This window comes from Ruditapes philippinarum, unplaced genomic scaffold (assembly GCF_026571515.1).
Source record: "Ruditapes philippinarum isolate M1 unplaced genomic scaffold, ASM2657151v2 ctg822_1_1_1_1, whole genome shotgun sequence".
NCBI classification, from domain to species: Eukaryota; Metazoa; Mollusca; class Bivalvia; order Venerida; family Veneridae; genus Ruditapes; species Ruditapes philippinarum.
Genome location: NW_026852739.1, coordinates 278969 through 306468, shown reverse-complemented (window position 1 = coordinate 306468; position 27500 = coordinate 278969). Strand labels below are relative to the sequence as shown.

The following is a 27500-nucleotide window of genomic DNA, read 5'->3' as shown; positions in this document are numbered from 1 at the left end:
TAATTGAGAATATTTAGATGACATACCTAGATCGATACCAACTGTCTTACATTCGTCGATAACTAATGAAGGACACATCTCATCAATGAGTGCTGCATAACTGCCAGTTGGTGATGATCCTTCAATACTATCAAAGTTGCCTTAAAATGGCAAAGACATGGTAAATCAATTTACTTGTATGGTATTGATACTTGTCTATAATATAATATAACATTCAATTTAGATTTGTATACAGTTTCACCAAAGTATTTAGGGCTTAAAATATAGACAAAAATACAAAAACTTTAAATCTTATTTACTATTAAACAAACAGCGAACATTTAGAAGCAGGAAAAATGTATTACATAGATGCTTCAAAATTTCGGTTTGTTTTTCTTCTTTGAAATCCATTTCAAAGAATCGAACCGCTGGATCCCCTCTACTCAAGATGAGTGACAGTAAAACATGCATTCTCTGTTTTCGCTTCTTTGATAAACCGTTTAACACGGACTCGATTTCAGACTTCTTGAATAGCTTTCTTGTGATGTACAAAGGGCAAAATACATAATTCCTCAGCCAAGAAGTCTATGTTTCTCTGCACTGCTTCTCGTTTTACATGGCCTGAAATATTATTCATGAAATGTTCCTCTGTATTGTTCTTCACTGGTTCAAATTAAATAAGAAAATGTCAATTTACACAAAAAAGCTACAAGCTACTTTAAAAAATGGACAATCTTCTACATAAAATATATTTGTTCCCTTGATATCAATAAATGTTTCTTGCAATGCCATTATCAAACTGATATATATGTAAGTCATTGTTTGTTCATTCATGCAAAACATTGAAATAGATTATTGACAAGATTTTTTTTTAATTTAGCAAATTTATGTACATAAATACAGCAGTTAGATAGATTACCACATTTCTGCGGTTCTTCAATACTGTTAAGGGTTAGGTCTTCAATTGTAACATTGAATCAAAGGCCTTTGGTAGCATCCAAAATCGCCAACAGCTGGGTGAAGGAAAATCAATCATAGCAGTGTGTCAACATTTGCAGGGATATTGCTTTTCTCTCATAGCAGTAGACCTCAATTTAGTAAGTATAGTACAACTGAACCAAAGTCAACAAGTTGTATTTGACAATTTGAAAACTTTCGAAGTTTTTGATTTATTTCCTCGACAACTTCTAAAACTTGTAAGCTCTCCACAATATTCCTCTCAAATGTTGGATCTTGTGGATCGCTAGTTTGCAGTCTCATCTTGACATTGAAGTAGCCTTGTATGAAGATATTAAGCAGAATATCTATTAAAACAAAATGTGGATTGGAAATGAATATTATTTATTAAAATATATTTCTTAATAATTTGTCCATCCAATAGTTTTAACACTTGGAATTTTGAAATTTACTTGTTTGAATTCAACAGTCCAATTAATTGATTTTAGTTTGAAACATTTCATGACGTTTTGCTTTATTCGTATTTTAATTGATAATTTTCACATTATTGCAAGACTCGAAGTTATTACCAACCAGTAGGATAAAGCATGCACGTGCAATTGAGATCTCGTCTCTTCATCTCGAACTGCTCTCATATCTTCATTTTGATATCTGAAAATTAGTTACTATATCTTTAATAAATGCAAATGTGTACGTTTTGCGTATTGATAAGATTCAGACAAGATTACAACGGATGACATTGAAAAGTAAAGTAACTTAGTTGTTCTTTATTTTATCTTATACAAATACACATATTTAATATTATTTAGAAATAATTGGGGGATGGTATTTTATTAATTTCAATTAAAGAACTCATACTCTGGAATAAATGTTTAATAAAAGCGTGTTTGGACAATAGAGAAAATCAATTTGGCACCATCCGGTCCTTATTTTCTTTACTGAAAACTTCAGAAGCATACCATCTTGATTTTCTGAAGGTTTGACTGTACCTAATGCTTGAAGTATGTTTTCTTTATTTCCCATTTTCCTGTATGTAAGTCTCAATATTAGGAAACTTCGAGGTAAATTTCAAGAATCAGTCCAACCATTTCTTCAACCTTTTCCTTCATTTTCTATGACTAATAACTGACTCGTATTCGTCAATACAAAACACACGATACTGTAAGAAGTAATCGGCAACTTTGTCGGGCTCCAGATCGTCACATAGGAGCTCTAGGTTCATTAAAATGCTTGTTTCCATGTCGTGTTCTGACTGATGAGTACAATCAAGATCTGTGTACGTAATTGTGATACACTATGTTAAGACGAAGAAAAAGGTTTCAAAGCAAAATTAATATAAATTTATGAGAGCTACTTAATGTCATATGTATCAAACTAATGTATTGCTTTGATTCAATTTTATTGGGTGATTGAAACAGTTATTATGACTGCATGATCATGTCTGACATTATTAAATTATCACATATAGAGGAAAATGGAATCTATAAAGACCGATGAAAACGCCATAAATGAAACATAATTCAGCATTTAGGCATGAAATATTAAACATATTGTCCATAAAAAGACATGACCGATGTTTAGCTAATCCTACCTTCACAAACAGAGGGAGTGATTTCTAGTACGTCAGCAATATGTCCCTGTTCCTTTTGTCTGCGAAAGCGTAGGAAAAGACTAAGACTACCACTTTAAAGGCGCAACAGCTTTCGCAGGAATATATCAACACACTGTCGTCTCCTTGTTTCGAATGTTTAAAATTTTGTATGTGTTTAATGTTCAACTTGCTTTTTGTATCATTTTCTTCACTACGGGATTCTGTAGTATTATCTTTGGGTTAAAATTCTTTTCGAAGTATGCCTGCTGCCATCTTGAATCCGGTAACATTATATTGTAAAGTATTTATTTTACTTGATTTTACGTTTGACTTAATAAATTTTGTAATCATATGCAATATTGAAAGTATCATTAAAAGAATCATATATGAAATATTGCAAATATCCCGTTCAGTAATTCATTTATTAAAGCACCGTCAGCGATCACTTTCGTTACCAATTTTGAAACGTTGTATTAAAATTAAGTTAAATAATATTTAAAATGATAACAATTTTCTCCATAGATAGAATAAAATATTGTTGATTGAAAGGTCTAATTACTAACTAAAATCTGATGATATTCTTAAAAGCTATTAGCCTCTAAAGCGGGTTAAAAGAACCTGGAACATAGTATGCGTTTCGGAACAAATTTCGGTAACAAAATGGTAATCAAATGTCATAAGATGTAAAGCTGATTTAAGCAACGAAGTTGTTGTATTACATATTATATTTACGTCGGGAAATGAAGTGATAAATTCTCATTTATATTTTCATTGAATGTTAACTTATGGAAAGAATGGTTTAACCACGATTAACGATATGAATCACATTTATTTAAGTACGCTATTTTAATGTCGCAAACAAGTTAAGTTTAACTTTTATTTCACTTTTGATAATTCGCTTGAAAAATAATAGAGTGAAATAAAATAAACAAAGCTTTATCAACGTTTTCAAAATTCGTTATTCACAAAATGTTTCTACACACGGTAGATTTAAAAACAGTTTTTTCAACCCACTGGAACAGCCTTTCAAGAACGTTTCTATTGGAAACTCTGGGGCGAAAACAAATTTAACCACCAAACATAAAGTCCAACTTTATAATAATAATTATATTTTTTGACGTGTTAGAATGGAAATAGATATCAATTCTTCGTGCATTATTGTAGAATAATGTAGGTTTTTCGTTCAAATGCTTTGTAATGAATCACTCAGGCCTATCGGCCTTCTTGGTTATATTACTACGCATTTGAACTCAAACCGTGCATTATTCTACAACAATGCACTCAGAATTGATATCTATTTCCTAAATACCATTTAGTAAGCAGACTATGCAGTTGGACATTGAACACGATTCAAATCATTGACATATGATTATATGTGATAAATGTTTTTATTCTCAATGGCAGATATTTTTCAGAATGGGATCATGGATAATATTTTAATCAATACAAACTTACAGAATTCCATGAGACATTGCGGTCATAGTTATACAAAAAGAAATAGTGTGTACTCTGGTGACTTGACGATGAGATTTATTTAATATTCAATACATATCACTTATTGATCATCTGAAAAGAAATACTTCATTAACATATTTTATATCTGTTATCATTCCTTTTCCAAATACGCATTATGAAACTTGAAAATTATTTGCTGCTGAAGAATCTTGTGTGGAAATTAATAATAATCATTAAAAAGGTGAAACTGTTGAAGAAATAAACCATGTTCTGATTTTATTAACAAGAAAGGTAACTCTCGTTTCAGTTTCACAGATTGTATAGTTTGCTAGTTTAACTCCCTGTTATTATTTTTAAAATATATTTAGAGTAAGATAAAGGTTATATTGATATGAAATGAGTTTCAAAACTATTTTCGTCTCGTCTCAATGCGATTTTCCGGTTAACAAGTAGATATATACATAAATATTCAACTAGGAAGTTTTTTAAATTTAAAGTATCGCTTATTACGTAGTTTTTAAATAATCATGATATTCTTTTTACTAATCATTGGAATATGTTTTCCAGTATTAGAAGGTAATTATTTAATCATCTATTTTTCTAAGTAATTTCAGGTACTTAGGCCTTATCATTTGTAAATGATTCATGATGAGCTTTAGTGATAACATTTTGTCCGGCGTCCGTATCGTCTACGGAAGACCATTAGTGCCTGGTGTGTGTTTTTATTAACTCAAAATTTCGACTTTGTAACTTCGAACTACAAACTCGAAATTTCGACTAAGTTACATTACTAGAATGGCAAAAAAAGTTATGAGTTACCACGAGTTTAGATAATATAAGATATAGTAGGGAGTTCGATTGTACGATGGAGATGGAGACAGGTTTTCGTTATCAAGTTGTCCTTAACCCTCGATTTACACTTATTATGCATTTATTTTGCTACTTTACTGATGAATATTTCTTTATATTGAAATTGTTATTTCTTTTTCATAATTTGTTCATTACGTTTCCTTTCATGAGGTATTCACGTTGTCGCTAGTAGTCGACTTCTATTTATGATAAAGGCTAAAATGTCTCACAGCGGATAATTATGAAATAAGTAAGTTAAACAGAAATTTCTTTTCGAAAACAAATCGGGTCAGTCTTTTAAATCGGTATATTTTGTTGTTTTATTGATTTAAAAGCATTTCTTGTCATAGACGAGGCACTACACTGATAAAAAAATTATATATTTTTCCCATTGTATGTATAATTTCATTTCAAAAAGACAAAAGCCTGTCCCTTTTAGAGAGTTCCACAAATAAATGATATTAAATTTATCATTGTACATAGAATAAAGACTGGCTTAGTTCAATGTTTTTCATTATAATAATGTGAAAAGATATATCATAGTTTAGGAGCTAGTCAATTGAACATAGAATATAGACTGGCTTAGTTCACAACATTTAATCATAATAATGTGAAAAGATATATCATAGTCTAGGAGCTAGTCTTTTCAATAATACAAAATTTTTTAATGGTACAATTATAAGTATTGCATGTAAACAGATACAAAGAATCTAATTATTTAGAATTTGCAAAATCATTCTTAATCATATAAATGTTCTTTCCAACATATGTAAGCGTCATGCTATCCGCTTTTGATTTGCAGAGCGACATAGACCCCTGTGATAAGATGTGGAACTGTCACCGCGTCAGGCCATTAAAGAATTTTGTAATGCCTCATTGGCGTTGTAATAAATCATTGAAAAGATGCGATTGAGTAGTTAATTTGATAGTTACGTAACTCGAAATTTAAAAAAAAACAAAGACCTAAAGCTTAGATATTAAGAATGAAACATCTTCTAGTTGGTCTTTACCAAGTTTGTTCAAATAAAAGTCCTGGGGTCAAAATTTGCCCAGGCCCAGGGGGTCATTGATTTTTCTTATATGTGTATTGTAAAAACAAAACAAAAAAAATCTTTAAAAAAACAAAGAGCTAGAGCTTAGATATTTAATATGAAACATTTGCTGCTGGTTGTCTACCAAGTTTGTTCAAATAAAAGCCTTGGGATCGAAATTGACCCGGCGCTGAAAGGAAGGGTTATTGATTTCCCGTATTATGTATTTATAGAAAAAGAAACAAAAACCTTCTTTTTTAAACATATTAAGAGCTAGAGCTTAGATATTTAAATATTTAATATGAAACATCTTCTAGTGGTTGTCTACCAAGTTCGTTCAAATTAAAGGTCATGGGGTCAAAAGTGGCCCCGCGTCAAGAGGGTAGTGATAGTCCTTATATTTACATAGGAAAAACAAAATAGTCTTCTACTTTACTATTGAGGCTTAAGCATAGATATTTGGTATGGAACATTGTCTCGCGGACTTTACAAATATTTTTCAAATTATACCCTTTGGGTTAAAATTACCCTGTCTCGGGGAACACAGATGTACCTTATATGTACATAATTATAAAATTTAGAAAAACAACTTTTCTAAATCGACAAGCGCTAAAGCTTATTTTTAATAGCAACCAGTGACTCCATAGCAGCCATTGACTTTTATAGCAAATTGTAAATTTCCATAGCAAACAATAAGTATAACTTTCGACAGCAACGAGTGAATCTAGCATTGAATTTCATAGCAGGCACTGACGTCCAAGGATACCATTTATTTTGTAAAGCAAACAGTAACATCTTTTCGAACTGTTGTTTTCCCTCAACACTAGCATCCGTGTGAACTTGATCAGATACAAATATGAACTTTGTGATATAAGTTTAAGATTTAGATTTTATGTCTGCTTTCATTCAGAGTTTACAATATTACTTGTTCCTTGTCATGGAGAATAGTCATATTCAGTTGAGCGATATAAGGATCATCATGGCCCTCTTGTTTTGTTTGTTTTTGTTTTATAAAGGCAACAGCTAACAGTTAACACAATTCGTCCGCAACTTGAATATAAGTAAAGGAAGATTTATATTTATATATTGATTTTTAAAGATTCACTTTTTTCAATTGATGTATGAAATAGCCAGTCACAAAATCTTACGGGTAAAGTGATAAATAAAGAAGTGCATTATGAAAGTTTTTATTTGATTGTATGAGGTAATAGTTGGAACTTTTATCAAATGCAAGTTTTCAGGTAGATGTTATTCATTCCTACATACAAAATAGAAAAAAGACGAGCTTTGAACAAAATATAGATAATAACGCCGAAATGTAACACTACAAAAATGCTCCACCATTTTTATCAATACCATTGTAAACAGTATACACATATTTCAATAGTTTTTTTTGTTGTTGTTTTTTTGTAAACATATTTCTAACACTTGAATTCAGTGTCTTTAATGTCAGCTATTTATTAATAGTGGTACATCTTTGATATAAAAAAAAACAATTATTCTCTTTAAACGAAAAGGTATGTTCAATTCTGACTGTTTGCCAACAGTTTGTTATATAATACTTAATCATAATATTTATCTAAATACACTTACATGTTCGTGATAAAGCTAAAGCATACATTTTGTATAGTAGGAAGAATGAATAGGAAAATTTACATTTTTCGTAGGATTTTCAACATTTTTATTAATGCAGTCTATAACTAGTGTGACTTTAATTGAGTATAAATACTATGAGAAAAAATGAATTCATGTAATTCAAGAAGACATCATAAACATACAGAACAGGATAAAAATCATATTTTAAGCTGAAAATGCACAACAATGATCTTTGCTTTTTGTTTTTTGTTTATTTGTTTTTTGTTCTTGATGTTGTGTTTTTATTTTTTTTTTAGGTACAGCCACTATCCAAGTACCAAGTGCTGGTAATTGTGGTGATCATACAAGTCTAACATGTCAGGTTACTGGTAACATTAAAAATACAGGCTGGACTGGCTTAAACAGATCATTAGTAATCAATGGAGTTGCCGTAAGACCAGAAGACAACAACAAATATACAGAAACCAGGGGAACGTCATCATTCACATTGAAAATACACAACACCGACATTACTGACGAAGGAGATTATAGATGTAGGATTGGTTTTGAAGAGAGTCAGTTTAAACGTCTATATATAGAATGTAAGTTTTTAAAAACAATGCAACAAATAAAACTATACATTGGCGTGTTCCTTCATCAAATACTAATACTAGAAGTGCCCCCCCCCCAATAAAATGAAAAGCATATATCAATGTAATTCATGAGAAGAAAAAACATACCTATATTACGACTGATTGATATTTCTCTTTGGATGCTTAATAAATGACCTTTATTTAATATCGCCTTCATTTAATAAACGATAATTATATAAAACAAAAATGAAACAACTTAACAGCTAGTATATTGCTTGAAACATTCCAAATGATAGATCTCAAATGGTCACATGGTTCAAAGTATTTTCGTAATGTAAAAAGTAGTGATGGAAATCGGTTGAAATTTGTCCCAATCGATCATCGGTTCAGTCGGATGGGACATAATCGATAACTTTTCGAATAAAGTCGCGTTAAAAAGAAATATGGCAGTAACATTTCTTCACAAGGCACTTGATTATATTCAGTAACATGAACTTCATTTAGCACTTTTTAACACAGTTTTAACCTTATATAGTCATAATTTTACGAAATAGATTTTATTTTGCAATGGATGTCAAATAATAACATTCAAATCACATTATATTACTATTGTTTACATCACTTATTGAGCCTGTTCAACTCCAAATTGTCTCTGAGATGATTTTTTGCGATCGGCGAGGTGTTCCTAAAAGAAAATTACCGTCAGAATTAATTACATTTGATTTTTAAACATTTTCGACGACGTCGCGGAACAAATTTTAGTGAATCGATTATTGTCGCTTTACATAACAGTAACTGATTATCGACGACTTGCGACAATCGGAACATCACTAGTAAAAAGTAATTAAAATCAGAACGATATGAGTAAATACACATTTACCACAAAGTAGAGAAAGATGTTCCATTCTTACAATTCATAATTATTAAAAACAAAAAATAAAGCTTTGAAATGTCAAAAAAAGGAAATCTTCATGTACTTTTAAATGACATATTGATAACTATTTTTGAAATGAAATGCATATTTTAATATATTTAATTTTTTGTATTTTCATTGTAAATAAAACAACAACAAAAACATTTTTCAGTGCATTGAAACGTATTTTTCCGTATTTGCACTGTTGTCGTCTAAATTATCTAAATTCAGCCAGTACACAAAATCAAATTCGTAAAATCAAAAAAGAGGTAAGATATGTAATAAACAGAAAATTTGAGATTGTTTAATAAATCCAAGATATTTTCATCTCGTGTTATGAAAATAATCACATTACACTCATAGCTACCGCCACTCCTAAAATATCGCTTTTAATATATGTGCCACTCGATGAAAATTTATCCTGTTTTTATAAAAAAAAACACTTGAATATCCTCTATAGGCAAGTTTGACAGATTTCATTATACATGTATGATATTATCTTATCTGTATTTTAATTATATGTATATTATGATTATGCATACCCTTACACATTGAATTAAAGTGTTTATAATATCTTATTTTGTAGGTAAAGCATCATCAGCTACACACAGCATAACAAGTGGAAAGAAAGTACAGATAACTGTAGATAAACTATATCCTGCCTCACCAACACTTACTGCTACATTTAAGAGACAGGTATTATCACGAAATAAATAGTGATACACAAAATGAACTAACTGATGAACAACAAGTTTTTATTGATTACATAAATGAAAGAAATTACAGGTTTAACAATTTACTTTTGCACCCATGTTTTAAGTAGTTTTCCTGAACTATGCTTTAATCGGTGTCATGTAGAAGATTCTATTTTTCTTACAAAATATTCTTATAATTTCTACATATTTATGTTTCATTATGAACAAGTATGTGACGGGTCTTTCGAAACTGATTTCTCACTATAATGTTTCACCTAATAAATACTGATGTATCGCTACGTTAACCTATTTACATTATATTTGGGCTTATTCAGATTTGTTTCATTTAAATGCTGCAGTAAGCCGCTACATTTGGCAATATACTTTGCAAAAGTATTCCGATCAATGAGTAGAGGACAGTTATAGTTCGAGCTATTCCGATAAAAGATAAAAGAAGTTTTCTCCGCCAACGAAAAAATACTGTTTTTAATTGGATTATTATTATTGTGCTCCCATGTTGACTTATTTACCAATAAATAGAAAAAAAGTTTTAAAAACAATTACGTATAATTATAAACACCATATGCCAAACATATTGTATCATGATTATCTATTTGAACAGACTAGCGCCATCCAGATACTAGGATCTTCAGCATGTTCAAGCAGTACACAGTATACAGGCTACTCTAGATGTGTGTGGACTTCTAGTAACTCTTTAGATGATGGAGTGTATACATACAGCATTGTTGTTAACACCATCACACAAGCTACTCCACTAACAGGATCATTTGAAATATGTATGTTAGCTGTGATTGGTATCATAATTATTGTTGATATTCCAACTTTTTATCAAATTCAGATATTTCCACTAATTACAGTATATTGACCTTTGATATACATATAACGACATCTATAAAAGCCACTCATTTTGTAAAATGATGGTGACCTCTAGTAATACTTCAAAACATTTGTCATCCAACATAACACTCAATATATAATAGATATAGATTACAAACAAATACAAACTTTATATAAGTAGTTAAGTACATCATCAATTGGTAGACATTTTTTATTTTTTAACGACAAAGTTTGAATTGAAGAAATTAGGACGTATTGGCTGTCAACATAAAATTATGCTTTTAATTTAATCACTGTTTTATCATCAGAAAAAAATATTTGTTTATTTAATGAAAGTAATTTGGCGTCAATATGGAACTGATTTGATAACTTCAGCGTCACCTGAAACACCCTTAATATCAAATGTCATACAGTTGAATGCTAGCCGTGAAGTTGTTTACGGAAATGAAGGACAATCTCTGACAATACAATGTACTTCGACTGGAGGATATCCATCACCAACGGTAATCTGGTATAAGAACAGTATATCTAGCTCTAACCAGTTGTCCAATACAAGTTCAGGGACGTTAGAAAGTGACGGAACATACACTGTCAACCTACAACATACATTGACATCTGTTACATCAGATGATAGGAAATATTTGATATGTAGATCGTACTATCCTCAAGCTGATAGTGCTCAAGTAGGATCAAACAGCAAATCTGTGCTACTTTACTTGGCATGTGAGTATATATGTGAGGGCACCTTTAAACAATTTCTTATAAAAGGGCAAGGAAACAGCAGTGAATTTCTCATACCAGTATATCAGTGCAGGATTTTGTTCAATAACTTCTTTTTGAATGGATGGGGTAGGGTAGGGAGATAGGTAGGTAGATCTCATTGTGAAAAAGAACTGCAGTGCTATTGAACCATACTTCTTTATTTTCTTTTAGTTTTCGAGTGATTGATCTTGAAAATTTGAATACATGAAGTTTAACCGGAGAATAACAAAGAGGTGTTTCAGGCATCATCTTCTAACTGCATGGATAAATTGATCTATTGAAGCAGAATTGCAGTGCATAAAAAACGATATTGGGCATAAATTTGACGTTTTGACCCTTTGTAACTTTTCACCGCTAATATTTAATCAAGATAATCATTTTAAAAAAAGAACAATAATGTCAAATTTCAATAATGTTGCACCACAACTTCATAAGGAATTCAGTTCAATGTGAAAGGCTCATCATATATTGATCAAGGCACTGAAAAGGCATATTATTGGAAAATAATGTTTTACGAAAATATTGATAGGGAGTTTATAAAATTATGAAAGTCTTGCTGTAACTATAACATTGATGGTCAGTTAATTAGCTACTCAGAGTTTCGGCTTACTAACTGAATTTGTGAAACAACAAATTTCATTTTATTTCGGTTATTTCTTTCAGTGAAGCCTAGCCAGCCAACAGTTACACAGACATCTGTTGTATCGGCTGGTAGTAATGTAACGGTAAGATGTATAACAAGCGGGTGTAGACCAGCAGCCAGTATATCCTGGTTATATCAAGGTGTGTCGTATAATGGCAGTACAACATCAACACTTGATGCTGCAACAGAAACATTTACAGTCGTTTCTATATATACCAGACAGGTAACAGCTGCGGAAAATGGACAAAGTATACAGTGTATAGTCACTCATCCTGTATTAGTGAATCCAGCACAACTGACTAAATCAACAAATTTAAATGTTCAATGTAAGTAAATATCAAGTAGACCAACGCATTTAAAATTGTAAAATGATTTTTTATACACATGATTATCAAGAAAAATATGTAGGTTGCCATTGTAGGTTACAAATCAGAAAATCTAATGTTCAATATTTCTGACTTCAAAGACATAAATGTGTAATCATAATACTGATAATACAAGGGTTATCCAAATAAGTCATCATTATTTTACCGAGTGTACATGAAAATCAACCCACACTCTGGCGCCATAATAATATGATATCTGAACGATCTCCTTTTCATAGTACTGCCTCTGTCTAGAATACACTTTTGATGTAAGGCTACCTTCTTACACAAGACTAACATAAATCGCCTGTTAAAATTTTCAGGATAGTCAATTTTACAGTCTAAAATATCTGAAATGTCTGTCTTCCTTAATAGTATTTAAACTTTCTCAACTGTTCACGATGCCTTGACTATGGGCATCCCATTTTTGTGTAACCTGTTGTTTCGTTATGGCAATTGTATACTAATGATCAAAGTACGAATATTCAAGTGTTTCTTACAAAATCTTATTTAACATGGTCGTAGGTGTCATTAGCACTTAAAGCAGTTATTGATAATCTACTAAGCCGCGTCAGTGTGCTTGTTTTAGCACTTTATTAAGTAAACAAATATCAACAAATATTTCTTGCAATTTCCTTGAAATTATGCCATATATAGCGTCGAACTGTCAACGTCATAAAATAAGGCAGACTTCATCGACCACTCACTATAATTTGAAAATAATGGGTATGCTTTAGTGTTTAGTTTTTGTAATTAATTTTTGTGTAATGTTGTCTTATTTCATTAAAAATGAAGGTTATACACTTAATAATGCTAAGGGTTATACTGTTTGTATTGCAGTGATTGTCCACGATTTTATGGAACAACCCTTGTAGTAAGGAAAGTAAAGCTAAAGAGAATAGTGGCATTTCTTGATTTTACATAAATATCACCTAGCACATAGTTCTGTTACCTTGAAAAAGAGACAAACAAAAATCATAGCCAAGCAAAATAAGTTTATTTCTAGTCTGATATAATAAAACATTCCAAAGGATTCAATGCATAATCGTGTTTAAAATTGATTACTGCCTAAGTTTGTGAAAGAGGGCGTGGGAAATGTGGCATAATGCAGTACTTTAGATTTATAAGTGAAATATTGTATAAGTCGTACAATATGTAAGGTGAACTTAATTTACACTGCCATTTATGGAATTGTTTTGAATGACAATCAAGCACTACATTTTAATTGTTCGATTTTTTTAAAGCACGCGTTGGTTGTTCATTCACAGCATTAAAAAACACTTTTATATAAAGGAAATTGTGTTGTTGTTTGTTTATTTGTATTGATTTATTTTTCAGTTCCCCCGATTGTTTCAGTTATTGCAACAAACACTACGGTTAAAGAATCAACTAGCGTATTAATGTGTATTGCAAAAGGTGTTCCCGACAATAATTATAGATACGGGAAATGGATTCAAAGATGGCCAGGATATGGAGTGCCTGTTTCGGTGAGGCCCGGAAGTGAGTCGCTCGAACTGACAAATTTAGCATACGAGCACTCCGGGTTTTATACGTGCACTGCCAGTAATGGTATAAAGGTCTTTGGTACAAACACAGAATTTATAGAAGGAGCAGAAGTACATTTACTTGTGAAATGTAAGAGCTTTAGTGATAAATGTCATTATTATTATATATTTTATTCTACAACTGTAATAACCACATTTATATATAAAGCATTTTATAACAATGTAATACAAGTAAATTTCGTTAAAGGCTCATTATGCCCCAGAACGCTTTTATCTTATTTCTCAAAAGCTTCTTATTTTTGGTCTTTTGTAATAGTTTTTAAATAGTTAAGAATTGACAAATTATAAGAACCATCTTTTGTTTCTGTTCCCTTTTGGTTACTACTATAGTTATATTGTTTTAGTATTTTGTATGGAAGTCAAAATACTACTTTGTTTACATTCCGCTACTTTGATGACAAATAATTTAAAATTCAGAGCTACTTTCTTCAGTGAAAAGCACTTACATGCTCTTAAACGATTATTTACATTTACATTATATTTACATAATGCCTCAGAAATGAATATCTTTCCCTTCCTTAGAAAGGGCAAACAAGTTTAAATGATTTTGCAGTAACGGACTTAGAACATATGAGATTCTTATCACCTTTTAGAAAAAGTGTTGTATGTAAAATATTGGTGTTAAAGATAGCAAAATGTAAAGAAAGCATTATTTTGAACTCCATACAAAATCATAATAACTATATCTTCCTTATTGCCGAAACATGAAAGAAGACACAAAAACAAAAGGCCTTCAAAAATTAAAATTATGATATTATGCATATTTGAGTATTATTGGAACTTTAATCTATATGTTCTGTTTTCTGTAGCGTTTCCAGTTATAATCAATATGGATGACAAATTTGCAAGCAGGATAAATAAAAATGTAACGGTCAAGGTGGACTATTTCTCGAACGTACCTGGAACAGAAGTGAAACTTTATAAAAATGTTAATGGTGCGGGAAAAACAGACGTTACCTTATTTGTGGATAAGAATCCTGTTGAAGTTGAGTTACCCGTATTTTCACACTTTGTCAAAATCAACGGTACAAGGTCTATCGTAACATTTCCAATAAAATCAGAAGTGGATTATGGGTCATATATTGTTGTTGTCTCAAATGAAATAGGTTCTAGTAATAGGTCATTTGAAGTTGTGCTTACAGGTGAGTCGTTTACAAGGAACTATTTATCTTTTTGTCTTTGGTTTTTTTTTCGCGTTTTCAAATTGGAAATACGTTTCTCAAAACGGATAAGGAAATCTGCAACGTTATTTAAAATAGCGGTAATGGGAAATTATATATCACATAGATCCATCTCCCACTGAAAAGCGAACACCTTAATTACTTATTCCTACACACACGCGCGCGATATTAACTCATTTATAAAAACAATAATTTTTATTAGGACCAAATAAGTTCAAATGTTGGTTTTAGAGTGTCAATTGAATAGAAATATATTTATTATAAATTTAACATTAATGTGAGACCAAACAGCAGATTATGTGCAGCTAGGTAGGCGAAATGCCCTTACCTGTTGTTATAAAAAAATAACACAATTTTAGAATTGACTAACGCCATCGTTAACACTAATTTTGACACATCGCATGGTCAACATTCATGTGTTTATTTTGATAATGTTACTCCGTCATTAACGAATCTTATTCTTATTTATTTTCATCGAATATTTGGTCAAATTAACTGTGTCAGAAGAAAAACTTTGCATGTCAAAATATTGTATACTTAGTGTATTGATACCAGTGCTGCATAATTAAAGATTATGAACAAAGTAACAAATAATTATAATTATATAAAATAATGATAATCGAAAAAAATCGTGAATAATCGACAAAATACGATGTTACGCGAAGAAGGAGCATATGAAAATTCTCACTTTCCTTTTTTCAAATTAGAGCAACCAGGTTCACCGAGAGGTTTTACAATAGACTATATTCAGCATAACAAGGCGCGTTTGTCGTGGATGCGTGGATATAATGGAGGCTTGAAACAAACTTTCGTTATACAAGTAGGCACAGATGAAAAGACATGGAGTGATGTGAAAGTATTTGACAGAATTACTAAAGACGAAAAGCCCATAACCACAGTCTTGTCAGATCTGCTTGATTCAACAACATACTTTGTTCGAGCATACGCATATAATGAGGAAGGAAATAGTCCTTTGTCAGAAACTCTTAATTTTACCACATCTTCAATCAAAGGTAAGAGTTCTAAAATAAATTGATCAGCTTGCCTAATGTTGATTTCTTTCAAACGCGTGTTAGCCTTTTATGAATGAATGTCCTTGAATAACAAAGATAGTCAAATTCGATAAGTTTTCACATGATGACAATAAAATGTTTCTGTATGTCGTTTAATTTGTTTTTCTGATTTTGATATGACACCGTTTTGTCATTGCCATTAGCACCGACATGTATTCATTCCAAAATCTACATACAGTTGTGGGAATCATTGACGCGTTGCAACATTTCCTGATACCTGAGAAGTTTTAAATATGAATGCATCTAAGCATGTAAAATTTGTTTCTTCATAGGTTTCATTGATTTGTTTTAAATTATGTTCCCTCAAAGTATTCACCGCTAACAGATATACAAATTTTCACTTTTCGGATCTAATCTTAAAAGGCTTTTTCATAGTCTTTTAGATATACGATGAAGACATTGAAATATTGCAAAACCGAGGTGTTTGCGGTGACAAAAGTTTGACGCGAAGCGTATTTTTCAGCTTTTGAAACAAAAAGAAGTCACAAGAGGAAAGGGCAGGTGAATAGGGAGTATTGGGATAGCTACTTTTTCTCCATCAGAAATTCTTGCACTATAGACGCCTTGTGCGATAAAACGTTGTCTTGAAGCAATCTGACATTTGCAAAACCTGATGCAGGCTTCATTTTGGAATGCCTTTCTTAGATTTTCAAAGAAATTTTGTCTTGTAAAATTTTACATAAAACATATTTACCTTTAGGAAATGCAAACTGAATGGTGGGAGCTTGATTTGTAAAGAAAATGACAAACTGTTTCTCCTCTGGTCTTTTTCACAATGCATGGCCTTTTGTTTGTTTTCGTTTTGGTTCTTAATAATAACAACCCATGTTTCATGATCAGTGTCTACATTTGTAAGAGACGAACGTATTTTGTATAGAAAGCAACAACTTCTTTCTGCGCATCTATCAGTAAATGGGGTATCTATCTAGCACAGATATTTGTGAATGGTATGAGCTGCTCCTACTAATGTGCCAACGATACTAGCTATTTGCCTAGTGGTGTATTTTGCATTGATATTTACTATTTCTTTTACTTTACCAGACGTTGTTTATTTAGACTGACGTACGCGTGCGCATATTCAGTCGAAATTTATCCGCATTTGACTTAATTAAACCTACAAATAACTGACGAAAAAGACATTTCATTTTGTCCATATACAGAAAAGGTTTCATCAAGTTTTCAAGTTTTATTTTCTGACCGTATTTCAATGGCATACTATAAACTTCTTACTACAGTATACGAGTAGACAATGTATAGCGAGCTATAAACACAGTAAAAGTAAACGGATTTTAAAGAATGAGGCATTATGCATATTTACCCAATAACATTCGTTTCCTCGCGTTTGTCACAATATTGAACGATAAATGCATTTATATTTGAACACTCCTCATATACATAGCGGTTGCTATCAAATAAACGAATATATCTGTGTAAGTTGTCCTATAAAATTCATTGTAGAAAACGAATATCATCACATTTTCTTCTCTGAACATATGTACTAATAAGCCTTCTTTCAAATATGTTACACAGTGAAGGTTACTAATGAGGCAAATAACACGTCTACGATTATCATGGGAGTAGTTCTCGGCATTGTTATAGTTGCGTTTGTAATATCAATGTACGTGATAGTACAGCTCAAGAGGAAACTTGAACATAATCCAAACAAAGGTAACCGAAATTATAATTGTAAATTATGTTGATTTTGATAATTACCATTCAATAGATATATATTAGACTAGACTATTGAAAAGGGAGGTTTAGAATTAAATTGAAACAAGCGTGTGTATTATATTTATACACCAACATATTTCTTTCCATTGACGTTTTAGTTTTCAACTATTGTTTATAAGTTGTTCTCATTACTCTCATTTCATTTACCTTTTTCCAGAATGTTTTATTAATTTGCTGGGAAAATCAATGAACAATATATGTTATTGTAATTAATTTTAACAGAAAGACGACCATTCGAGAAAAGAAAATATTGTATTCACATATACATTTATAGTACTTGTATGATAACGAAATGGTTCATGTACAAATATATTGAACATAAAGAAAACAAGCATGTCATACGATAAACCACTTAAAATGAATGAACTATTTACCAGTAATGTTTGATATTGATTGAAAAATACTTAACTTGCTTTTGCGATTACTTTAGTAATTTGTCTTTCTATCTTGTATTGCATAAAATATTGTTAACTAGAAGCTATAAATTATTGTTGAAGAGAAACTAGAACCAACATTCTGAATATCACGTGTTTGTACTTTTTTACAGATATCTCCAAAGACACAAACAGCAGAAAGTAAGTTTTATGAAATAAAAACATTTATTCATTTATAAACATAGCATAATATTTATACTTGTGTTCAAATCATTAGGCAGTATCTATGTTTAGAATAGCCAAATTATTTATGCTATGATAATAACACATTTGTAAATCTGAGTATGAGACAGCAATGGGAATTAAGAGGACATACACTAAGAGGAAATAATGAATAACATGTTTAGGAAATAAATATAATGGAACCTAAATGTACATCAACATAAAGAACACAGAAATTACAGTTTTTTAAAGATTTATTTATTTTATCAGGTATGCCAATGTGGATGATTCGATCAAACTGAAAACAGAAAATGTAAATGAGAAAGGCACATTTAACGATGTTCAAACCTCAGAAAGTCAATATACAGAGCTTGATAAAAATCTGAAGGAATCAGAATCTGCATACGATGCTATTTCAACTATGTGAAATGACAACGTACACGTATCATTAAGTACACGTCGTATCCATGTGTTTGACAGTGAAAGCTGGACCTTAAGATATTAAGAGTACAGACATTGAATGAATATGACAAATATCGAGGATTTTTTTTTTCAAATTCCTTTATGCTTGCTATAAAAAATGTCTTGACATAAGCGTGTATTCAATGCTATTTTTTGTTGTTTTTTTTTAAACGAGGACGTAAATGTTACAGTAACAGCGCGTCAGATTCATGTTTGTGTTAAACTAAAGGTAGATCACCAACGTACATCAGTTGAATACATGTGTTATATATAATTAGTAAGGGTCTTTTATACTTGATAAGAAATCTGTTTTGTCATCTACATAGATAAAGTCTTAGCGAATGGCTTTCGGAACAGAATGTAGAATTTATTCGTAATGATTTCTTTTTGTTTTTAAAAATGAAATTGTTTTTTAACTTTAAATAAAAGCTACTTTAAAGCTGCATTTTATAAATATGTGAAGAAATTTCGGAGTAGGTCTAAAAACCAAGCATTCTACAGATTAATTTACCTTTTAAACAGTATTGTTGTAAATATTATCAAATAGTGTTCCGAAAACTCCACTGTAACACTCACGTTCGTATACGTATTTTAACATGCAAGTGAAGAGTATAGATAGATCTTGTATGCGCTCATGCAATTAACACATCACAGTGTTAAACATTAAAAACAGTTGTTGTTGTTATCTGGAACCCGGCAACTGACGGATTTTCCCATTTAATACGGATGTGCAAACCAACTGTTACGGTTATTCTTTCACGATGCACTCGGTCTGTCGTTCACAAAAAAGTGATCATCTTAATCTGTGTGAAAACATGCGTGGAAATATACCATAAGATTCAAAACGTTACTTAAAGCCATGTTTGTTCATTTTCTGTCAAAGACCGGATGACATGAAGGCGGAGTTTCTCATCGAAACATAAAATTGTATACTTTGTATGTTCGATACTGCCACAATGAGTTAGCAGGCATTTACGGTTATAAAACTTATTTTATAAATCATTTTATTTCTTGACACCAAAATAAGAACAAGACTCGATATGAAACCGATTTTTGTTAACGAAATGTAGCTATTTTAGTTTTTATGAATTATATAAAATGCAGCATTAATGTAGCTTAACTTTGTTTAATGTTTACTTAGATGATGCTTACAGGTCATCATTTTCGAAAAGGTTCTTCGTTTTGGGGGCGGAGGCCATCTAAAATCAGATTCAGACTTTCTATAAATCTTACAGGGAAGAATTTTCATTCTAAATTACAAATTGAAATCTGGGAATCGCATTGGCAATTCAAAAATAAAATGTAAAGGATCGTTCTTGCCATTCTAAATTAAAATTTTAAGGATAGTTTTAAAGTAAAGATTGTATAGGATAGTTCTTGTCCTTATATAATAAAATGTAAAGGATAGTTCATTTATTAATAAAATGTACAAGGTAGTTCTTTTTACTTTCTTGTAAAATTCCTGAGATACCATACTCCCTTAAACAAAATAATTTACGCTGTGTTTACACCTCATTACATGTTCTAGTGAATAGTTTATTTTACATAACGACTTTCAAAGTTTATTTAACACATTAACTTACTGAGTTATAATTTATATCCAAAATAACGAGACTGCCAATAACGTTCACGATCCAGTAAGTTAACTCATGCACATGAAAATATCGAAAAACTCACCAAAAATACGAACTTATCAGGTACTCTCAGATTATGATGTTCAATAAGTGTCCAATATAGTATAAAATCATAGCTTTAATTTGCATATATTTTTGCATGTTAATCAAGTATTTATGAATATAATTGCCCACCGACTGTGTAGATATTTTTCTTTTTTCATTATAGCTGTTTGCACTAAATTAGAGATCAAAACTTTTTAAGTAGTTTGTTAATAGTTTATTATTATTTATAATACTCCATATATGATTCTACAAATAATTCTGCCAATATTGCATATTGTTAAAAAATTTATCAACACAAGTAAAGTAATAGGGACACATAATAATACTATAAAATAAAAGTTGTCGTACTTTTAGGAGACATCAATATCAAAATGCTTATAATTTAATTTCTTTGTTTACAAAATATGCTTTTTAACATAGCAACTAGAAATGTGCCTGATATGCATGCCTTGCTAACATTTCATTTCGAAATCTTAGAAATAACATATGCAAGTTTAACAGTTTTACTTCGGTCGAGTTTCTTTTTTAAAGACATTTCTTGTTAATATTTTGTTCTTCATTTTTATCAAAGAATATGAAGCATGCTTTTAAACAATAGGTAACGACTTTGTTCGCTGTTTATACAATGAAAACGAAGAAAACAATATATATAATGACACTCTTTAAGAATTATTTATGTTCTTTATCAGTACAATATCCACTTGAGGCATCACTTTTATTACTTCTGCTTAAATCACATGTATATGTTTCCTGATATTGTATATTCTCCATTATATCACTATCCCGTGTTTCATTAAGAACACGTCGATATTGGCTTCTTGTGGTTAGATAATCTGGCTGTATACTTCTTCCCATTTGATCAAAATCTGTAAAAACAAATAAGTTTGAATTGTAAAAAAAAATACAGTGCTGTGTATAATTGAGAATAAAATCATGAATATAGATTTCATATTGTCAGTTCATTTTCACACTAAAAAAAAAGAAAACAAAATGTCTAAAAATGCCAAAAACAAAATACTGAAAATGACACAGGCTTGATACGATTGCGCTTGTTCATGGACGGAACCGAAAAGTGCAATTTATCGTCCACGCCCCTTAGCAGAATTCATCATTTAAACATGAAATGGTGAAACTTTGAGTTCAGAAACATTCGAAGATGTGTTCATACGATGGTTATCGGGACCTTCAATGTGACGCGCCATTACAGAAAAAGCGGCGTTATACGATATACAAATACATGTATAAAATTGACCTTTATAGTCGAAAAGAAAAGGTAATTAATCTGAGGTATATTATACAGATGAAATTCAGAACCTGGTTTGTCAATGTGATGGTTCCCTTCATAAAGTTTAGTTAAATTATCCTCTTCCGACTCAATGGTGCTGTATGAATTACTGTTATACGATATCTTTTGGCTTGATGTAGCCCTGAAATCTGAATTAATCTTTAATAATTAATAAAAATCTACGATTAGCGTTATTATTATTTAACCCATTTATCAGGTAAAGTAACTTTATGTTTTATAAAACATTAGAAAAACTTTAGGGAAAATGAACTTAATCAGCAACATTATGTGTGATTCATGTAGCGAAATGACACCATACTGGTGTAAAATACATATTTTCTTACAGACTTTTTTATTTCTTTTGCAATATAATTATGTAAATGCATATTTCTTTAAAAATAATCATACTAAGCAGGGTAGTAAAAAGGCATTATTGAGAATTAAAGTAATTTAAAACATAAACGTTTACGGATACTATTTTATCATGTTTTGTGCGCAACGATGAGAATTAATCAAGTTTATTATTTGTGAAGAAAATCACCAAAACATGTAATTGAGAATATTTTAGATGACCTTTTTCATAACAATTTAATATACAATTTTCAATTTATTTTAAAACAACATTATCTACTCACCAACTTGATCTGGATAGTTCTTCCCGAGTATCCAAAAAATCTTTTGTTTAGTCTCATGGTCTTGACAAACCGCATGCTCAAGTATTACCTCGCACATCTTTCTTCGGGTTAGCGAATTCTCTTTTTCTATCCTCTTACCTATATCGATACCAACTGTCTTACATTCGTCGATAACTAATGAAGGAGACATCTCATCAATAAGTGCTGCATAACTGCCAGTTGGTGATGATCCTTCAATACTATCAAAGTTGCCTTAAAATGGTAAAGACATGGTGAATCAATTTACTTGTATGGTATTGATACGTGTGTATAATAAAATATATAATTCAATTTAGATTTGTATACAGTTTCACCAAAGAATTAAGGGCGAAGAAACATAGAAAAGTCAGACAAAAATACAAAAACTTTAAATCTTATTTACTATTAAACAAACAGGCGAACATTTAGAAGCAAGAATAATGTATTACATAGACGCTTCAAAATGTCGGTTTGTTTTTCTTCTTTCAAAACCATTTCAAAGAATCGAACCGCTGGATCCCCTCTGCTCAAGATGAGTGACAGTAAAACATGCATTCTCTTTTTCCGCTTCTTTGATGCACCGTTTAACACGGAATCGATTTCAGACTTCTTGAATAGTTTAGGAACTTTTTTGTGATGTACAAAGGGCCAAATACTTAATTCCTCAGCCAAGAAGTCTATGTTTCTTTGCACTGCTTCTCGTTTTACATGGCCTGAAATATCATTTATGAAATGTCTCTCTGTATTGTTCTTTAAATTTCACTGGTTCAAATTCAATAAGATAATGCCAATTAATACAAAAAACTAGTTTAAAAAATGGACATTCTACTGCATAAAATATATTTGTTCCCTTGAATAAATGTGTCTTGCAATGTCATTATCAAAATGATCTATATGTAAGTCATTGTTAGGTCATTCATGCAAAACATTGAAATAGATTGTTGACGAGATTGGTTTTTCATTTAGCAAATTTAAATACATAAATACAGCAGTTAGATAGATTACCACATTTCTGCGGTTCTTCAATACTCTTTAGTGTTAATTCTTCAATTGTAACATTGAACCGCAGGCCTTTGTAGCATCCAAAATCGCCTACAGCTGGGTGAAGGAAAATCAACCGTAGCAGTGTGTCAACATCCACAGGGATATCACTTTTCTCTCGTAGCAGTGGACCACAATTTAGTAAGTATAGTACAACTGAACCAAAGTCAACAAGTTGTACTTGACAATTTGAAAACTTTCGAAGTTTTTGGTTTATTTCCTCGACAACTTCTAAAACTTGTAAGCTCTCCACAATATTTCTTTCAAATGCTGCATCTTGTGGATCTTTGGTTTGCAGTCTCATCTTGACATTGAAGAAGCCTTGTATAAAGACATTAAGCAGAGGTTCTATTAAACAAAATGTGGATTGGAAATGAAAGTAATCTATAAAAAAATATTTCTTAATGATTTTTCCATTCAATAGTTTTAACCCTTGGAATTTTGAAATTTACTTGTTTGAATTAAATCAGTCCAATTAATTGATTTTAGTTTGAAACATTTGATGGAGATAGTTATGGTTTTCAAAGGTTTTGCTGTATTCGTATTTGAATTTATAATTTTCACATTATTGCAAAACTTGAAGTTATTACCAACCAGTAGGATAAAGCATGCACGTGCAATTGAGATCTCGTCTCTTCATCTCGAAATGCTCTCTTATCTTCATATTGATATCTGCAAATTAGTTACTATATCTTTAATAAATGTAAATGGGTAAGTTTTGCGTATTGACAAGATTAAGCAACATTGATGGCATTGAAAAGTAAAGAAACGATGTTTTTCTTTTATTTTTTTACAAAAACACCTATTTAAAATCATTTAGAAATTATTGGGGATGGTATTTTATTAATTTCAATTAAAGAACTCAAACTCTGGAATAAATGATCAATAAATGCGAGTTTGAACAATAGAGAGAAAAAGAATTGGCACCATCTGGTCCTTTTTTCTTTACTGATAACTTCAGAAGCATACCATCTTGATTTTCTAAAGGTTTGACTGCATCTAATGCTTGAAGTATGTTTTGTTTATTTCCCATTTTCCTGTATGTAAGTCGCAATATTAGGAAACTTCGAGGTAAGTTTTCAAGAATCAGTCCAACCATTTCTTCAGCCTTTTTTCTTCTGTTTCTATGACTAATAACTGACTCGTATTCATCAATACTAAATACGCGATACTGTAAGAAGAAATCAGCAACTTTGTCGGGCTCCAAATCGTCACATAGGAGCTCTAGGTTCATTAAAATGCTTGTTTCCATGTCGTGTTCTGACTGGTGAGTGTCATCAAGATCTGTGTACGTAATTTTGATAATCTATGTTAAGACTTAGAAAATAGATTCGAAGTAAATTTATATATATTTATAAGAGCTACTTAATGGCATATGTATAATACTAATATATTGCTTTGATTTCAATTATATTGGATGATTTAAACAGTTATTATGTCTGTATGATCATGTCAAACATTATTAAGTATTTCCTTTTAGAGAAAAAGACCGATGAAACGGCAAAATTGAAACAGAATTCAGCATTTAGGCATGAAATGATGAGCAGATGATTGTCCATAAAAATACAATACCGATGATTTTGCTAAGCCTACCTTCACAAACAGAGGGAGCCATTTCCAGTTCGTAAGCAATATGTTCCTGTTCTGTTTGCCTGAGAAAGCGTAAGAAAATATCAAAGCTACCAGTTTTTAGGCGCAACAGCTTGCGCAAGAATATATCAACAGACTGTCGTCTCCTTCTTTGCTGGTGTAATATTTCCTCCATGTCATCTTCATCAAAATCACCATTTTGAAAAAACAGATCTACTAGCGGCTTTAAATAAATTTCTCTTTTCAGAAAACGAAAATGACTGCAAATACAAATGGTTTCTTCTATTTTCCAACTTGTTGCTGGTGTTAAAAGTTTAGAATCTTTGATATTTTTTATGTGTTTATTGTTGCTGTTTGTATCATTTTTGTCGTGAAATTCTTTTTGAGGTATTCCTGCTGCAATCCAACAAAAATTCTAGTTAACAAATGAACATGATCATATTTTGTATCACTTCACTGTTTGATTAAAAAATACCTGCAAGTGCGATTATTTATCTGTAAAAATACAATTTCAATTATTATGAGTAAATAAACAATGATAATAATGAAGAAGATTATTCCAATTATTAAACAATGAACAGCTTGGTTGTTTAGTTATAAATTAGATAATTTTACTTACAAGAGCTTTGGTATCCAGAATCTGAAGTTCAAAAAGACAATATTTCATTTTGTTTCAAGTTTGACAAAGTTTATAAGACACTTAGCTATCATTTTTGCATTAGATTTATCTGAAATAGTCAATGTGTTGCCAACAAACTTGCTGTTAATGAATGTTTGTGCCACTCTGCCGAAGGTAAAACATTGACAAGGGTGATAGAAAATTATTTTTGATACTAAGTTAATTGCGTGTTGAAATACAGTTTAAGTATTTAATGTAAAGCTACACAACTTAATGTCCATAAAATCCAGTATTAAGCATGAAGCAATAATGAGTGATACGGATCTAAAATTGTAAATTGTACCTACCTGTTGAGTTGCCAAGACTTGTGTCTGAAATTATAAAAAAAAATGGTCATTTTAAGAGATCTGTACAGTTAATGTAACAAAGCTTGATAAATTTCAAAATTTATTTTTTTTATTCTTTGTCTATTTATAGCTTCGTTTTATACTTGTTTAAGAACATTGATCATAGTTCATTTAAATATGTCTTTAAATAACTCAGATTCTCAAGTCAAAACCATCAATTGACATAGTTATCTACAATTATTATTGCCCTTACCATATGAATTATCCATTTTTATCCGTAAGTCTGAAATTATAAAGAGACAAAAAATGTATTTGAAACAATATTGGTATACTTTAAATAGAAACGTTTCAGTCTATATTAAATATAAATACAAATAGGCATCGCATATTTACGAAGTACATGTAAATGTAAATATTTACTTTATAAAGAATATCCATTACATTGTTGGAAAAGTAATATATTTTGTGAACCAGTCTAGCGACTTGAATACCAATGACTTTTGAAGAATAAGAAATTGCTATAGATCGTCTATATATTACCTATAAATAATATTCAAATTAGGTTCTGGCTGATTTTGGCTCCAAAATATACATAAGGCTAATGTGTTACATGTATATTGTTTTAAGCAATATCAGCTGAGGAAAAAGTTTACTTTGTTTTAATCTTTCTCTTGTTTTAACATTGATTTTATCCACTTTAGTAATGGAAAATATTAAATGAAATATTTACATGCTGTCTAGTAACATGGTTAATAAAAATAATTTGAATGCAAATTAAATTTGTTTCGCTTATTAAGCACGAGCTACCAAGAGTTTCATATTCATAAAATCTTTATCGTAATAGTCGTTATCTGTTTCAATGCCCGTATCTAATGTAGATTCACAATTTGGTATTACTTTGAATATATGAAGTTACAAGTCCGCTAACAAATCCTTACATATGTAAGCTAATAAATTTTACAAAATCATATCTACACAATTGGCGCTGATGATTACGTAATTATATAACATCATTACAGTCGACTCTCGTTATCTCGAAGTTATCGGGACCGTCCAAAAAATATCGAGATAACGAATTGTCGAGATAAACATATTAGGGTTTTAATAAGGCAGAAACTGATATTTACAAAGGACATGTGCAAACCTTATGTCAAAAATCTATGATAATCCCATGTCTTGCTTTCATAGGCCTAGTTAATTTTTAACAAAGTAACATTAGTGGTTGTTTACCAGCGGAAAAACGGGTGTCTGTGATACACACACATAGTGAGGTTTACTCAGTAATACACCGATTAGTGAAAACATTGTTTTCAGGGTGATTGATCCTGATATCCTCCCGGGTTATTTATCGGGTCTTTCTCGAGATTGTTCGACAGCTGCTTGATTTGGTGGTGATGTTGTGAAACAATATT

General features: G+C 30.8%; 2 protein-coding genes across 5 annotated transcripts; one reads left to right on the top strand and one right to left on the bottom strand.

Annotated features, from left to right (window-relative positions):
* Positions 1-21: 21 nt before the first annotated feature.
* Positions 22-26431, bottom strand: LOC132722973 (uncharacterized). Of its 4 annotated transcripts, none has more exons than XM_060707624.1 (11): positions 26342-26431; positions 26089-26112; positions 25742-25762; positions 25126-25518; positions 24460-24816; positions 24127-24204; positions 23497-23853; positions 22941-23204; positions 22478-22725; positions 21868-21987; positions 22-140 (listed from the first exon to the last, which is right to left on the bottom strand). In XM_060707624.1, the coding sequence occupies exons 1-10, from the start codon at positions 26355-26357 to the stop codon at positions 21907-21909; spliced, it is 1839 nt and encodes a 612-aa protein (XP_060563607.1). In that variant the 5' UTR covers positions 26358-26431; the 3' UTR covers positions 22-140; positions 21868-21906. The 4 variants fall into 4 exon arrangements, with proteins under 4 accessions (XP_060563607.1, XP_060563582.1, XP_060563591.1 ...); XM_060707599.1 differs by lacking the exon at positions 22-140 and adding an exon at positions 21140-21419 and having other exon boundaries at positions 22474-22725; XM_060707608.1 differs by lacking the exon at positions 22-140 and adding an exon at positions 21140-21419 and having other exon boundaries at positions 22474-22725; positions 24502-24816; positions 26342-26430.
* On the top strand, positions 4422-18839 carry LOC132722908 (hemicentin-1-like). Its single transcript, XM_060707526.1, has 12 exons — positions 4422-4558; positions 7755-8039; positions 9530-9639; positions 10261-10435; positions 10872-11219; positions 11922-12227; positions 13605-13901; positions 14641-14973; positions 15720-16025; positions 17616-17753; positions 18364-18391; positions 18683-18839. Exons 1-12 carry the CDS (start codon positions 4510-4512, stop codon positions 18837-18839), a joined length of 2532 nt encoding a protein of 843 aa, XP_060563509.1. The 5' UTR covers positions 4422-4509.
* Positions 26432-27500: the final 1069 nt, after the last annotated feature.